Source organism: Heptranchias perlo, chromosome 10, assembly GCF_035084215.1.
Source record: "Heptranchias perlo isolate sHepPer1 chromosome 10, sHepPer1.hap1, whole genome shotgun sequence".
Taxonomy (NCBI): Eukaryota; Metazoa; Chordata; class Chondrichthyes; order Hexanchiformes; family Hexanchidae; genus Heptranchias; species Heptranchias perlo.
This window is the reverse complement of record NC_090334.1, coordinates 51185126-51198882: the sequence shown is the minus strand read 5'-3', so window position 1 is coordinate 51198882 and position 13757 is coordinate 51185126. Positions and strand designations below refer to the sequence as shown.

General features: G+C 40.4%; 1 protein-coding gene across 2 annotated transcripts in view; it reads left to right on the top strand.

Annotated features, from left to right (window-relative positions):
• The first annotated feature begins 688 nt into the window (after window positions 1-688).
• zfyve21 (zinc finger, FYVE domain containing 21) overlaps window positions 689-13757 on the top strand; it is a 32311-nt gene continuing 19242 nt past the window's right edge. For both annotated transcript variants that reach the window (XM_067991731.1, XM_067991730.1), the window contains exons 1-3: window positions 689-848; window positions 10435-10485; window positions 11490-11658. In XM_067991731.1, coding sequence (XP_067847832.1) covers window positions 723-848; window positions 10435-10485; window positions 11490-11658 — 346 coding nt within the window. In that variant the 5' untranslated portion in view covers window positions 689-722. The remainder of the gene's footprint in view (window positions 849-10434; window positions 10486-11489; window positions 11659-13757) is intronic.

Here is a 13757-nt window from a genome sequence, read left to right as displayed (position 1 = left end):
ACATCCTCAACATCTATTGTTACCTGTAAGATATTTATGTATATTCATTACGTGGAATAAGTTTTTTTTTCTTCCTTAAGCATTTCATTGTGTTGTAATGTACTTTCTCCCTAAACACACTCTGACGAAACAAACTCTTCCTCACGCTCAGAGCCGTGGGTGGGGGGAGGGGCTGTTTTACAATACACGCGATTGGCTGAAATCGATCTTAACAGCAGCCACCACTTTAGGACTCACGTCTAACTGATCCCAGTCCATTTCACGCCCCCCTCCATCAGTGATCCATTGACTTTAGATCTCCGCGCCCGAGCGATAACGGTTAGCGCGCGAGCCTAACCGATGGAGGGGGGCGTGAAATGGACTGGGATCACTTAGACGTGGCTGGCAGGACAGAGACTCCAACAAATCGTGCCGTGATTTGTTGGAGTCTCTGTCCTGCCAGACGGGCATTGGCTAAACTCCGGCTGAACAGAGACGCAAGGCGATTGGCAGAGTAACAAGCTGCTGATAGTTGATTGGCTAACAGTGTGGGCCATTGGTAAGTGATTGGTTGAGATTACCCTGCCAGGTGATTGGTGCTGGGCGGGCAGGGCAGCATCTGATAGGCTGACAGGTTTAACATGTTGAAGGATTATGATTGGCTGAAGCTATGGTGGGGCGTGGATGACCCCTGGCGGTTGATTGGCTGTAGCGCTCGTTAGGCTGTCGTTCACTCGGGCAATATGGCGGCTACGACCGAAGGGAAGAAACTGGTGCGTAGTCCGAGTGGACTTCGCATGGTGCCGGAAAACGGTGCTTTCAGCAGTCCCTTCTCGCTCGATGAGCCGCATTGGGTCCCAGATAAAGAGGTAAACGGCTGTGCCGGAATGTTGTAGGGTGTTTAATTGGTGGGTACTGTTGTTGGAGCAGAGGTTGGGCAACAGCTTAGTACTTGGCAGTTCCGTGGTGTCCCGTACCACAGTGTAGCTATTCTCTGTTTATTAGTTGTGTTGTTGTGGAGTTGTGGATAGAGGTGACGAGGAATGCAGCTGTAGAAACACCGCGGGATAGATTCTGCTGTGTTGGCTTGTTTGTAAATGTTGGGGTTAGGTTTGTCCAAACAAAGTTCCAGTGGGTGTGGTGTTAATCTTTTGTATCTGACCTGTTTTTGAAATCCAGTTTATGTCTTTCTGCGTTTCTCAAAGTAACTGCTCTGAGTGAGAAATAGATGATAGTGGCGGAATTAAACAAAATGTAATGCTATCGACCGAAGTTTGCTGTAGTGACGTTGTAGCAACTGAAGCGTTCAAAGTATAAATACTTTGGACCCAGTTATATATGCTTCTGAAAAGCTATATTTTTGGTGATTTGTTTTGAGGTCAATAAACTGAGGGGTATCATTCCTGGCAAATGAATCCAATGTTTCCAGTACCACCAGGTCAATTTCCCCATGGCTCACCAATTTACCTTAACCCCACCCTTCTGCACCAGTATTTTATGCATCTGTCTGGGTGAGACTTATATATTAAGTAACCACTATGTAGGTAGTTCTATGCTATGATCCATGCTCTGTAGGAACTAGATTAAGATTATCCAAACTCATCTCACATAGGGCCCTTATAGCTGGGAAAGAGAAGAAACTTAGCATCCCATCAGTTTGGTCTGGATTTGAGCTCACGTATCAGTGGAAAGGGCATAGTTCATTTACTGTATTTGAGTGTCTGTAATACCACTTCCTCCAGCCACCTGGAACACTGTTGGTAGATGGCATTTTTAGTGGTGCTGTAAACCAGGAATGCAGTTGTGACCTAGAGACAATGATCCATTAGATTTTTCAATCCTTTTTTTTTAATGCTTCTGACAACTGTATGCATTATTGTTTGGTGCTGTTCTTGGAAGCATAAATCAACATTGACTTAGAGGCATAAAATCATAGAAGTTTACAACATGGAAACAGGCCCTTCGGCCCAACATGAACATGTCCATGTCGCCCAGTTTATACCACTAAGCTAGTCCCAGTTGCCTGCACTTGGCCCATATCCCTCTATACCCATCTTACCCATGTAACTGTCCAAATGCTTTTTAAAAGACAAAATTGTACCCGCCTCTACTACTGCCTCTGGCAGCTCGTTCCAGACACTCACCACCCTTTGAGTGAAAAAATTGCCCCTCTGGACCCTTTTGTACCTCTCCCCTCTCACCTTAAATCTATGCCCCCTCGTTATAGACTCCCCTACCTTTGGGAAAAGATTTTGACTATCTACCTTATCTATGCCCCTCATTATTTTATAGACTTCTATAAGATCACCCCTAAACCTCCTACTCTCCAGGGAAAAAAAGTCTCAGTCTATCCAACCTCTCCCTATAAGTCAAACCATCAAGTCCCGGTAGCATCCTAGTAAATCTTTTCTGCACTCTTTCTAGTTTAATAATATCCTTTCTATAATAGGGTGACCAGAACTGTACACAGTATTCCAAGTGTGGCCTTACTAATGTCTTGTACAACTTCAACAAGACATCCCAACTCCTGTATTCAATGTTCTGACCAATGCTGAATGCCTTCTTCACCACCCTATCCACCTGTGACTCCACTTTCAAGGAGCTATGAACCTGTACTCCTAGATCTCTTTGTTCTATAACTCTCCCCAACGCCCTACCATTAACGGAGTAGGTCCTGGCCCGATTCGATCTACCAAAATGCATCACCTCACATTTATCTAAATTAAACTCCATCTGCCATTCATCGGCCCACTGGCCCAATTTATCAAGATCCCGTTGCAATCCTAGATAACCTTCTTCACTGTCCACAATGCCACCGATCTTGGTGTCATCTGCAAACTTACTAACCATGCCTCCTAAATTCTCATCCAAATCATTAATATAAATAACAAATAACAGCGGACCCAGCACCGATCCCTGAGGCACACCGCTGGTCACAGGCCTCCAGTTTGAAAAACAACCCTCTACAACCACCCTCTGTCTTCTGTCGTCAATCCAATAGTACAGTAAAGTGCTACTGAGATGCACAGATAAAATTTACAAATCCATATGCTGGGGAAAACTACTAGATTTCTCACTTTACAGGTATCAATGTGCTATACATTGACTCTCAATTCCAGAACACTTGATGCCTTATTTCCTAGTGCTACTTTGATTTGTCTGGCTTTACTTAAGTAAATCAAGTGATGTAAGCAAAGCTTTTTCTTAATTGTGCTTCTGTATCAGTAATAGGTTCCAAGTGATGTACTAGTCAAAAGTATAGGTGGATACTCTTACCAAGATAACAGCATACAATAAAATATCCTTTTCACCCTTAGATGCAGTAAGCACAACCTGACATCACAGTTTACATTGTGTGACTCAATCACTTGTCTGCTGTTTTGTCTGCAATCAAAATAAAATTTGCAGGAAACAAAATAAAAACTTTGTTCTTCTCCCTCCCCCACCCCCCCCAAAAAAAAACAACATCAAATTGATTCTATTTGGTGCAAAACAACTTTTTTTCTTGCTAATATTCTTTAATCCCTTCTGATGGTGTTAATTTCTTGCTGGTATATGTTCCCATCAGTGCTGGGTGCCCTGCTACACCTCACCATTATTTATGTTTGAATATTGACAGGCAATTTGACCATGGGGACACCTAGCTGAACTCAATCCAGTGACAATTTATACACAGGCACACATCCTGCAGAGATTGCTGGATAGTTATTAGTGGGGACTCTGGGCAGTTTATTCCCCTTCCTTGATACAGGACACCATTGAGGGCAAGTGCCTCCACCGTTGCCTTATGAGATCAGACATGATGTGGAGATGCCGGTGATGGACTGGGGTTGACAATTGTAAACAATTTTACAACACCAAGTTATAGTCCAGCAATTTTATTTGAAATTTACAAGCTTTCGGAGGCTTCCTCCTTCCTCAGGTAAATGTCAGGAACTCCTCGAAGCCTACGCATTTATAAATCCGTAGGCTTCGAGGAGTTCCTGACATTTACCTGAGGAAGGAGGAAGCCTCCGAAAGCTTGTAAATTTCAAATAAAATCGTTGGACTATAACTTGGTGTTGTAAAATTGTTTACAATTATGAGATCAGCAAACTGCACAGACCAAGGATTGAATCTGGGACTTCCTGGTTTTTAAGATTCAGCTATTCACTGGATAAATTGGATGAGCAGTTGGGGCAGCTTACAATGCACAACAGCTATGTGAACACTTGTGCATCGTTTGAACACACGTGTCTTTGTACTTTCCGGTATGTTAATTGTGTTTCCAGCTAATCAGCTGTGAATTGTAGAAAAATTTCAGTATGAATCACATCATAAATAAATCCTTCACTGTAGAGATAATCACGTAAACTATTGTAACTTTTTTGCCTATACACTATACAACACATAATTTGCTGTTCACCCTCTTAAAAGTATTCCACAGTTGCTGTCATGAAGCATAAAAGCAGTGTAATATTGTAAATCAAATATTTACTAATGTTTTTCAAACACAATTTATGCCAAACTACCTGCAATTTCTTAATCTTAACTATATTACCAATAGTTAGATACAAAATAGAGTGCTACTGTACCAATACATTAAGATGCTAGTTTGTTATGGCATATTTCATTTAAAAGCTGTTTCAGTTTTTTTACATCTGTGGTTTAAGTGGTTCTTTTGTCCATGTGCCCAGTTTGGCACTGCACTTCAACTTTTAAATGAAGAAATCTGTAAAGATGTGGCAATATTTGAAGCTAATACAACTTCAGATCTTAATTAAAAATGATAGTAGCAATGATATTCAGCACTTTTATTTCAAAGTTGTAGCTTTAATGGTGCTGAATTGGATTTCTTTAATCCAAGCTACTTTCTAAAATAAGTGGTAAAATCTTCCTACAGTTCTGTTAATTACCAAGTCATTTTAAAGTTTCATAGTGGTCTGTCAATTATATGGCTGTGACTAGAACTGCAGATTTCATAGAATCATAGGTTACAGCAGGGAAGGGGGCCATTCGGCCCATAGAGTCCGTACCGGCTCTGTGCAAGAGCAATCTAGCTAGTCCCACTCCCCTGCCCTTTCCCTGTAGCCCTGCAATTTTTTTCCTTTCAAGTACTTATCCAGTTCCCCTTTGAAGGCCATGATTGAATCTGCCTCCACCACCCCCTTGGGTCGTGCATTCCAGATCCTAACCACTTGCTGTGTTATGAGGAAAAACTTTATTTTGGTCACCTTTGGTTCTTTTGCCAAGCACCGTAAATCTATGTCCTCTGGTTTTTGACCCTTCTGCCAATGGGAACAGTTTCTCTCTATCTACTCTGTCTAGACCCTTCATGATTTTGAATACCTCTATCAAATCTCCTAGCAACTGTGTCTGTTCCTAGGAGAACAACCCCAGCTTCTCCAGTCTATCCACGTAACTAAAGTCCCTCATCCCTGGAATCATTCTAGTAAATTACTTCTGTACCCTCTAAGGCCTTCACATCTTTTCAAAAGTGCAGTGCCCAGAACTGGACACAATACTCCAGTTGTGGCTGACCAGTGTTATATAAAGATTCTTTATGACTGATATACTTTTGTACTCTGTGCCTCTATTTATAAAGCCCAGGATCCCATATGCTTTTTTAACCGCTTTCTCAACCTGCCCTGCCATCTTCAACGATTTGTTCGCATGTACCCCCAGATCTCTGTTCCTGTACCTCTTTTAGAGTTGTGCCCTCTAGTTTATAATGCCTCTCCTCGTTCTTCCTACTGAAATGTGTATCTTCACACTTGTGTTAAATTTCATCTGCCACTTGTCTGCCCATGCCACCAGCCTGTCTATGTCCTCTTGAAGTCTATCACTATCCTCCTCAGTCTGCTACCCTTCCAAGTTTTGTCATCTGCAAATTTTGAAATTGTGCCCTGTACACCCAAGTCCAAGTCATTAATATATATCAAGAAAAGCAGTGCTCCCAGCACTGACCCCTGGGAACACCACTGTACACCTCCCTCCAGTCCGAAAAACAACTGTTCACCACTACTGTTTCCTGTCCCTTAGCCAATTCTGTATCCGTATTGCTACTGCCCCCTTTATTCCATGGGCTGCAATCTTGATGATAAGCCTACCATGCAGCATTTTATCAAACGCCTTTTGAAAGTCTATGTACACCACGTCAACTATTGCCCTTATCTACCCTCTCTGTTAGCTCATCAAAAAACTGTATCAGGTTAGTTAAACACTGTTTGCCTTTAACAAATCCGTGCTGGCTTTCTCTAATCAATCCACCCTTGTCCAAGTGACTGTTAATTCTGTCCCAGATTATCGTTTCTACTATTTTCTATCGGACAGGAACCTGTGTTCTTCATGATATTTGCAAATTGTTACCATGCCATATGTCTGATTTTTTTTTTAAAAGTTTTGTTAGGGCCCCACCCCAAAACACTTTTTCAGCTGAAGACCAAGTGATTCTCTGCAGGAGAGAATTAATCCATGCTATTGAATGATTGCTGAGCAGCAGAGACTTGACCACAAAATCTAGGCTGACACTACATTGGCTCTGGGACTGCCTCAATTTTAAAATTCTCATCCTTGTTTTCAAATCCCTGCATGGCCTCGCCCCTCCCAATCTCTATAACCTCCTCCAGCCCTACAACCCTCTGAGATCTCCGCTCCCCTCCAATTCTTGGCTGTTGTGCATCCCTGATTTTAATCGCTCCATCGTTGGCGGTTGTGCCTTCAGCTGCCTAGGCCCTAAGCTCTGGAATTCCCTCCCGAAACCCCTCCGCCTCTCTACCCCTCTCCTTTTTAAGATGCTCCTTAAAACCTACCTCTTTGACCAAGCTTTTGGTCACCTTTCCTAATATCTCCTTATGTGGCTTGGTGTCAAATTTTGTTTAATAACGCTCCTGTGAAGCGCCTTGGGATGTTTTACTACATTAAAGGTGCTATATAAACGCAAGTTGTTGCATTACTGAGGGAGTTCTGCACTGTTGGAGTTTCTGTCTTTCAGATGAGGCATTGAACCGAGGCCCCGTCTACCCCCTCAGGTGGACGTAAAAGATCCCATGGAACTATTTCGGAGAGTAGGGGTGTTCTCCCTGATGTCCTGGACAATATTTATCCCTCAGCCAACATCACTCAAACAGATTATCTGGTCATTATCACATTGCTGTTTGTGGGACCTTGCGGTGTGCAAATTGGCAGCTGCGTTTCCTACATTACAAACACTTCATAAGTGCTTCATTGGCTATAGAGTGCTTTGGGACGTCCTACGGTCGTGAAAGGCACTATATAAATACAAGTCTGTCTTTACAGCAGCAGAGATGTTGAAGTAGGTCACCTGACTGCCTCTTGGTTGATTAATTATGCAGGAAGGTCATGGCTACCCTGAGTTTTTAGCAGATGCAGGTACACATTTAACAGTTGGCTGGATTGAAGCCTACTTGGTCCCTTACGTAGGCGTTTTTGCCAGTCGAGATTTGAGCAAGGATGTTATTTCTTGGGTAGATATTTTTATCTGATTCAGCATCTCTGTCCATTTGCATAGGTGAGCCCTTACTCCCTATGATCCAGTATGTGCCTTTATCAGGCCAATATGTTGTTCATACTGTGCCCATGGATCAAATAAAAGACCCTTGTTACTGTATTTTGGCTTTTCTGTGCCCTTGTCTGATCTTCCTTGACTATGGAAAGCAGTAGAATAAACATTCACTAGATCATGATTTAGGCCTATAATGCCAAACAGATTTATTAAACTGTAAATAGTTAAGTTAGCAATGACGCATTGTAGATTTACAGTAATTTTTTCTGACGTGTGGACTAAATTTTACAAGATGGACTGAGAAATACTTTTTTCAAAAAAATAATGATTAGGACAAGGAAATTTTAAATGTATCTGTTAAGGCCAGGAAGAATTGCCAATCAAAATCTATGCATACAAGACTCTGGGGATGCTTGCATTTGAATGGGGTGTCTTATTCCTCCTGAAACTTGACAGACAGTGATGTCTGATTATGTATCAAAGTAAGCTGGACCACTTTCTGTGAGTGACCCCCAGTTGAAAACTTAGGGATGGAATTTCCTGTGTGTTTACACTCAGATATGTGTAATTAAGGTGTAAAGCGAATATCTGGCGTAAAAGATCATGGAAACTCAGATGCAAGTGTGTTACACACGTAATTATGCTACACCCGAATTTCTTTGTTCTTTTACACCAGTCCATTGATCCTTGTGACCGAAAGCATCTTGGCTTATTATAATGGGTCCGCCCCCAAGCTAAAGAACTGCACACGCAAATTTCCTGTAATTATGCTGGTTCAAAACGGACATAAAATTAGCCCCAGAATTTTAGGCACAGTGGGAAAGTCATTTTTCTGGTGTTTTATTTCAGTTTTTTTAAAAGAATTATCCTTGGACCCCTGCATTGTATTTTGTTTCTTTTGAATGTATTTTTATGGCATCAGTATAAGCCACATTACAAGTTGAAAAGCTTCTGCGATTGCATGTTCTTAATGTGCTGTGCCTAATGTGCATGAATGATAGATGGCTTGAACCTTTAATTTTCATATTTAAAGAAAAAATATATGGTGTGTGATCGGTGCTTTCCTTAGGCCCCAGTTGTTTATCCTGATTTCTGCTTGTTTACACCTGTTTTTACATTCCGCGTGTACTAATAAGATTGGCAGGAAATTTGAGTGTAAATAGACATCGGCAAAAAGGTTAAAAAGTAAGTAAAAGAGTAAGTGAACAGTAACAATGACAGCATAAATTTTACAGTACTTATTCAATTTCAGACATACACTGTCTAATGCAAATTTGTGTCTATTTAACTCATAAGTTTAAAAAAAAATGAATTGTTGCTAGAATCTGTACTCTTGTGTGTCGATTTATTTTCCTTTTCTCACCATTCATGGACGCTACCTGGCCTCACTATCACTGTTCATAGGCTTCAGACAGACAGTTGAAATTGAACCAGCCAAGCAGAGAAATACTTTTTAAAAAAACTACCAGCACCAAACAAATTTAAATAACTGTACTCAACTCAAGAAGAAGCTGCCAATTAAACATAATTTGATCCAATTCCACCAAATGATTGTATTTGGATTGTATAACATGCTATCTCCAGGCACCTGGATAAGACAAAATGACCAAAAATAAACTGGAATATGTTTTCTATGCATGAAGCTGGTTTTTAACTCCTTATGTACTATGATAGTTTCAAAGAAGTCAATATCATGCTAAATTTTAGCAAAAATACTTTGTTTCTTTATATATGTAACAGGAGCTAAGACAGTTATTTACAATGTACAGACACCAGAAGCGGAACATATTGGAGCCACAATGTCTACAGGGTCTTAATTGACTGTCTCTCAAACAATACCATGGTTCTGATTTCTAGCCTGAGTAGCAATTAGCCGTTGAATGAACTGCTCCTTGTTGACATCAGCTAGACTTTGCAGCCTTAGTGGGAGCACACTAGCAGCAGCAAAATAATATCTTTGGCCCAAAATTTGCTGAAAAAATAACGGCGTGTGAACAACGCTTGCCATTATTAATGTAAAAATCGACCAGCAACTTGTGGCGAGGAAGAGATATGCCATGAATTACGAATCACCGTAAGCTGTTGTGACGAATTGCGCCGCTCTGCCGTTAACTTCGCACAAATGGCATCTCGCCCTTAACCTCTTCGAATTTCATGAAGTTGCTGCAATTCTACACTAATCGCCCATTAAACTTGCCACTGAATGTTAAGTCTAATAATTAGTAGTGTAAGTACTGCTTTAACGACATGATAATTGTTAATTTCTGATAATCAACCTCTTGCCCAGAAAGTGAACGATTAAAAGTGCGGTGTCTCGTTCCTTCAAGTTGTGAATTGTTGGAGTTTTTAAAAATGTCAAATTTTAAAATGTTTTTCTTCCTTTTCTATCTCTTTCCTCTCTCAATCTAATCTTTCTTTCCCTCTTTTTATTTCTCTTGCTGTACCTGATTTGACAATGAATTCACCTGCTCTAATTCACCCTCCTTCTCACTCCTTCCTCTGTTCATTTCTCAATCCTTTTATCTCTTGGTTAAGGAGATACACTGTTTGACCCATTGTTCACTAAGGTCCCAGATGCCCCGTTGCCCTCGCTGTGCCATTATCAGCTTGCACTTCCAGCAACTTTGTGGGCAAAAAATGTTAAAACCTAAACTCGCACGAACAAGTCTAACAGGGCTCACCACGAGATGCCCCGCTCCAGCAAAATCTGGGCCATTATATTCCATTTTGTTCCTGTCCATATAAAACACCACTTCCTCTGCCTTACTGTGAGCAATGCAACAAGAGATTTGCTAGTATTTAAATTAAGATTATTGCCTTAGAAGACATTTGCTAATGAATGAATCACCCACTGAACAATATAAAATAATTTACAAAAGCTCCTTTCAGGAAAATAAATACTAGTAGTTAACTTCTGACATTTTTCATACCAACTGTATTTCTATTCCTAGTGCCCGAGATGTATGCAGTGCGAAGCAAAATTTGACTTCCTTACCAGAAAAGTAAGATGTTTTACATTTCTTTGTAATTTATTCTATTTATCCGCTTCTAATAAGGGCACATAATTTGAAAAAAAGAAATTGATTCTTTTCACACTATGGAAGGAAAAATAATACACCACCAAAGAATGTAGTAAATTGAAATCAGTTTGGTACCATAGTTGGGGGAAATAAATAAAGTGTTGTGTTGATAGATCTTTGGTTCACGTTGAGCTGCTGATCTTTGCTGCACTGTTTTGGAGAGATGTCACCCAAGTCTTTGTGCTTCTGTCAATCACAAGTGCGAAATTTAAAGATTAAAATTGTACGCCATTTCTCCGTGTTAATGTTACCTTTGTCAACACTGTGTAATGCAACCCAATATACATAAGAAACCATAATAGCAGTTTGCCAGAGGGAACATAAATGATGATTCAGTCATTACTGGACTTCGCTTGACTACCCAGTAGTAGCTGGTGCCTTAATGATATCAGGACTGGGAGCATGATGTCTGCACATCTAACCTCCTCAACTGTACACGGTGTGATGAGACCAGAGAAATTGGGACAAAAACAAATGAGAAGGAGGAAATATGGCATTTTTACATTAAGCTGTAATTGAGCTTAATGCTTTCTGTTTTTAATTGAATAGAGTAACACTGTCAGCTGCCTCCTGCTGCACTGAAATATTTTTGTGATTAAAGGAATTAAGAAACCTGCTGCCATTCTAATAACATTGGTGGTACAAAACAATTTAGCTATTTCCCACTGCTGGTTGTACTGTTTGGATTGCTCTGTTATCTTCCTACCCCCTCAAAGGTAAACTAATACTTGGAGTTTATATGAAATATAGTTTTAAACTGATGCATCCTGTTGAGCAAGAGGCTAGATATCTTTTGAATGCATCTCTAATTTAAATTTTAAGGATTTGTGAATTTATTTAAAACTAAAGTTTGTATTCTAGTAAAATTTTTGATTTAGGTTAAGAAGTATTATGTTTTTTATCCTCTACTATTCTGAAATTGGTAGCATCACTGCAGGAGATGTGGCAAGTGCTTCTGTGACAAATGTTGCAGTAAAAAGGTACCTCTTCCACGGATGTACTTCATAGATCCAGTACGGCAATGTGCTGAATGTGCTCTGATCTCCCAGAAGGAATCAGAGTTCTTTGACAAACAGATCAAGGTGCTCATAAATGGTAAGGCTTGCATTACTACTTACCTTCAAACAGGTTTAGAAGGTTTACTGTTATTAGTGATCTATATTGTGATCAAAATAATTTTATATGTAACATCTTCATTAGACATAGCTCTGTTAAACTCCTGTTGTAATGTGAGTTAAGGTACAGAAATGATTGAGCTTTTAAAAAATAGTTAGAATAATTCAAAAGGTAGTTCAAAGTGCAGTGTCCAAACTTCCCATTCGTGGATCGAGATGTGTTCTCCCACCAACCCACCCCACCCCCACTTCTGTGTCTTACCCCTTCTGTCCTGAAGGCAATTCTGGGATATAGTGGAGTGGGCATTGGAAGGATGTTGTTGTTCGCATAATTGGCTGTTGCTGATATGAGTCTAGAAATGAGTGGCCACAAGTATCTCACGAGCCAGATCCCGTCTTCGGCCAAAGCCTGCCCACGTGCTTTGCAATAGTGATCATTGAATAGTGGTTAGAAGCAGAACCTGAATGATTTTGTTTTTGCCCCCTTCCTAGCTTGGGGGCATTGAGGGGACAATTGTTGTGCTTTTGCTGCTGTCCTGGCTGAGGACAGTTAACTGAGCACAGACCAGGGATCAACCTGCACTTTCCCCATCTGTTTGGCTCAGTTGCAAACCATTTGCTGGCTGAGCTGCCAGGAGCTCTGAATTATATTTTTAGTCGTCATTTAGACGGCGAGGGTAATTTAGTTGAGTAGGTGGGTTGCTGATTTATGCTTATGGTTACCTTTAGGATCAAATGGCCATTGTTGGTCTGGGCACAAATATTCAACTTCAGAACAGTAATCAGTGAATTAATAAAATATTCTTAACTCCTTTTATCGTTACTACCATAGTTTGTGCTTCTCTGAATTTTCCTTTCTTGTTTCTAGCCACCAAAATACATCAATCCTGCATGTGGTTCCTGTTCCCTATACCCTTAATCTGTTGAAATCAATACTCATTCTTTCTCTGCCTCAAAACTGTAGAATTTGTGGTTTCCCTCAGTTTTTGATTCCTCCTAAAATGTTCATCCTTTTAAAATCCATGCTTGTTGTCACTTAATACCTTCTATTTTACTGTTTCAGTTTGATGTGTCCTATACTATGGGTCTTGGCCTTTAATCTTATTGAAAACAACTTGGGACTGCATACACATCTGCTCATCCATTATCATTAATTTGAGTTGTACTGGTCATAACTGTCTGTGTGAACTGATTTGTCACAGTTGTTAATTCTTCGATGTGAAGTTGACTTGTGGTCTATCCTGTGTTAGCAGATCTTGACTGGGGTAGTAGTTGGGGAGGTACAGTTAGCTTCAGTGTCTGGGGCTAGGGAGGGAAGATGTTTAAACATGAAAATTGGATGGAAATGAATTTTCGCATACTTAATGCGGACCCTTTTTTAAATGTTAACAAGCGAAAGCCGACAGAAACACAAATTCAACTTTTATTTTTTAATTTTCTGACTTCCACTTAACTTTCCTTGCAAAATAGGTTGCCGTTGCCAATGCCATTCCAGCACGGTAAGTGTGCTGGAAACAGTAAGAAAATTCATCCCCACTACTCTGTTAAGCTGGATGAATTGTAAAAGATCAATTCTAAAACACATTTTCTATATTTTAAGCCTTCTCTAGAAAATTTTGGGACTTGAGATGTAGCCAGAAAATAATTTTATTTTTCAGCCTTAAGTTTCTCAAACATGACCCAGACACATTTAACAAATTTTATAAAACTTACTTTTACATTTTTTTTAACCAATTTTCTTCCCCTCCACCCCTTCTGCAGGCATCAACTCCTTGGTGGAATATGGTTCCATGGGTGCCAGTCATAATGTGGTATCACACCCAAGTAGCTGCTATTCATGTGTCACAGTGAATATCAGCAGGTTATTGAGGCGCAGCACAGCTAAGCCTGGTCCTGTCCTCCCCTGATGTCCACACATGCACACTTCCAGCAAAAGGTTACAGGATAAATATTAGGAATTGGGGCCCTGGCTTATTTCCACATTCGTTAACCCAGGTGTCCTACTGCCACTTGTACCCTGTTGCTGCCCTGGCTTAGTTAAGCTCACTCAGCATAGATGCAATGTATGGCTCAGCTACT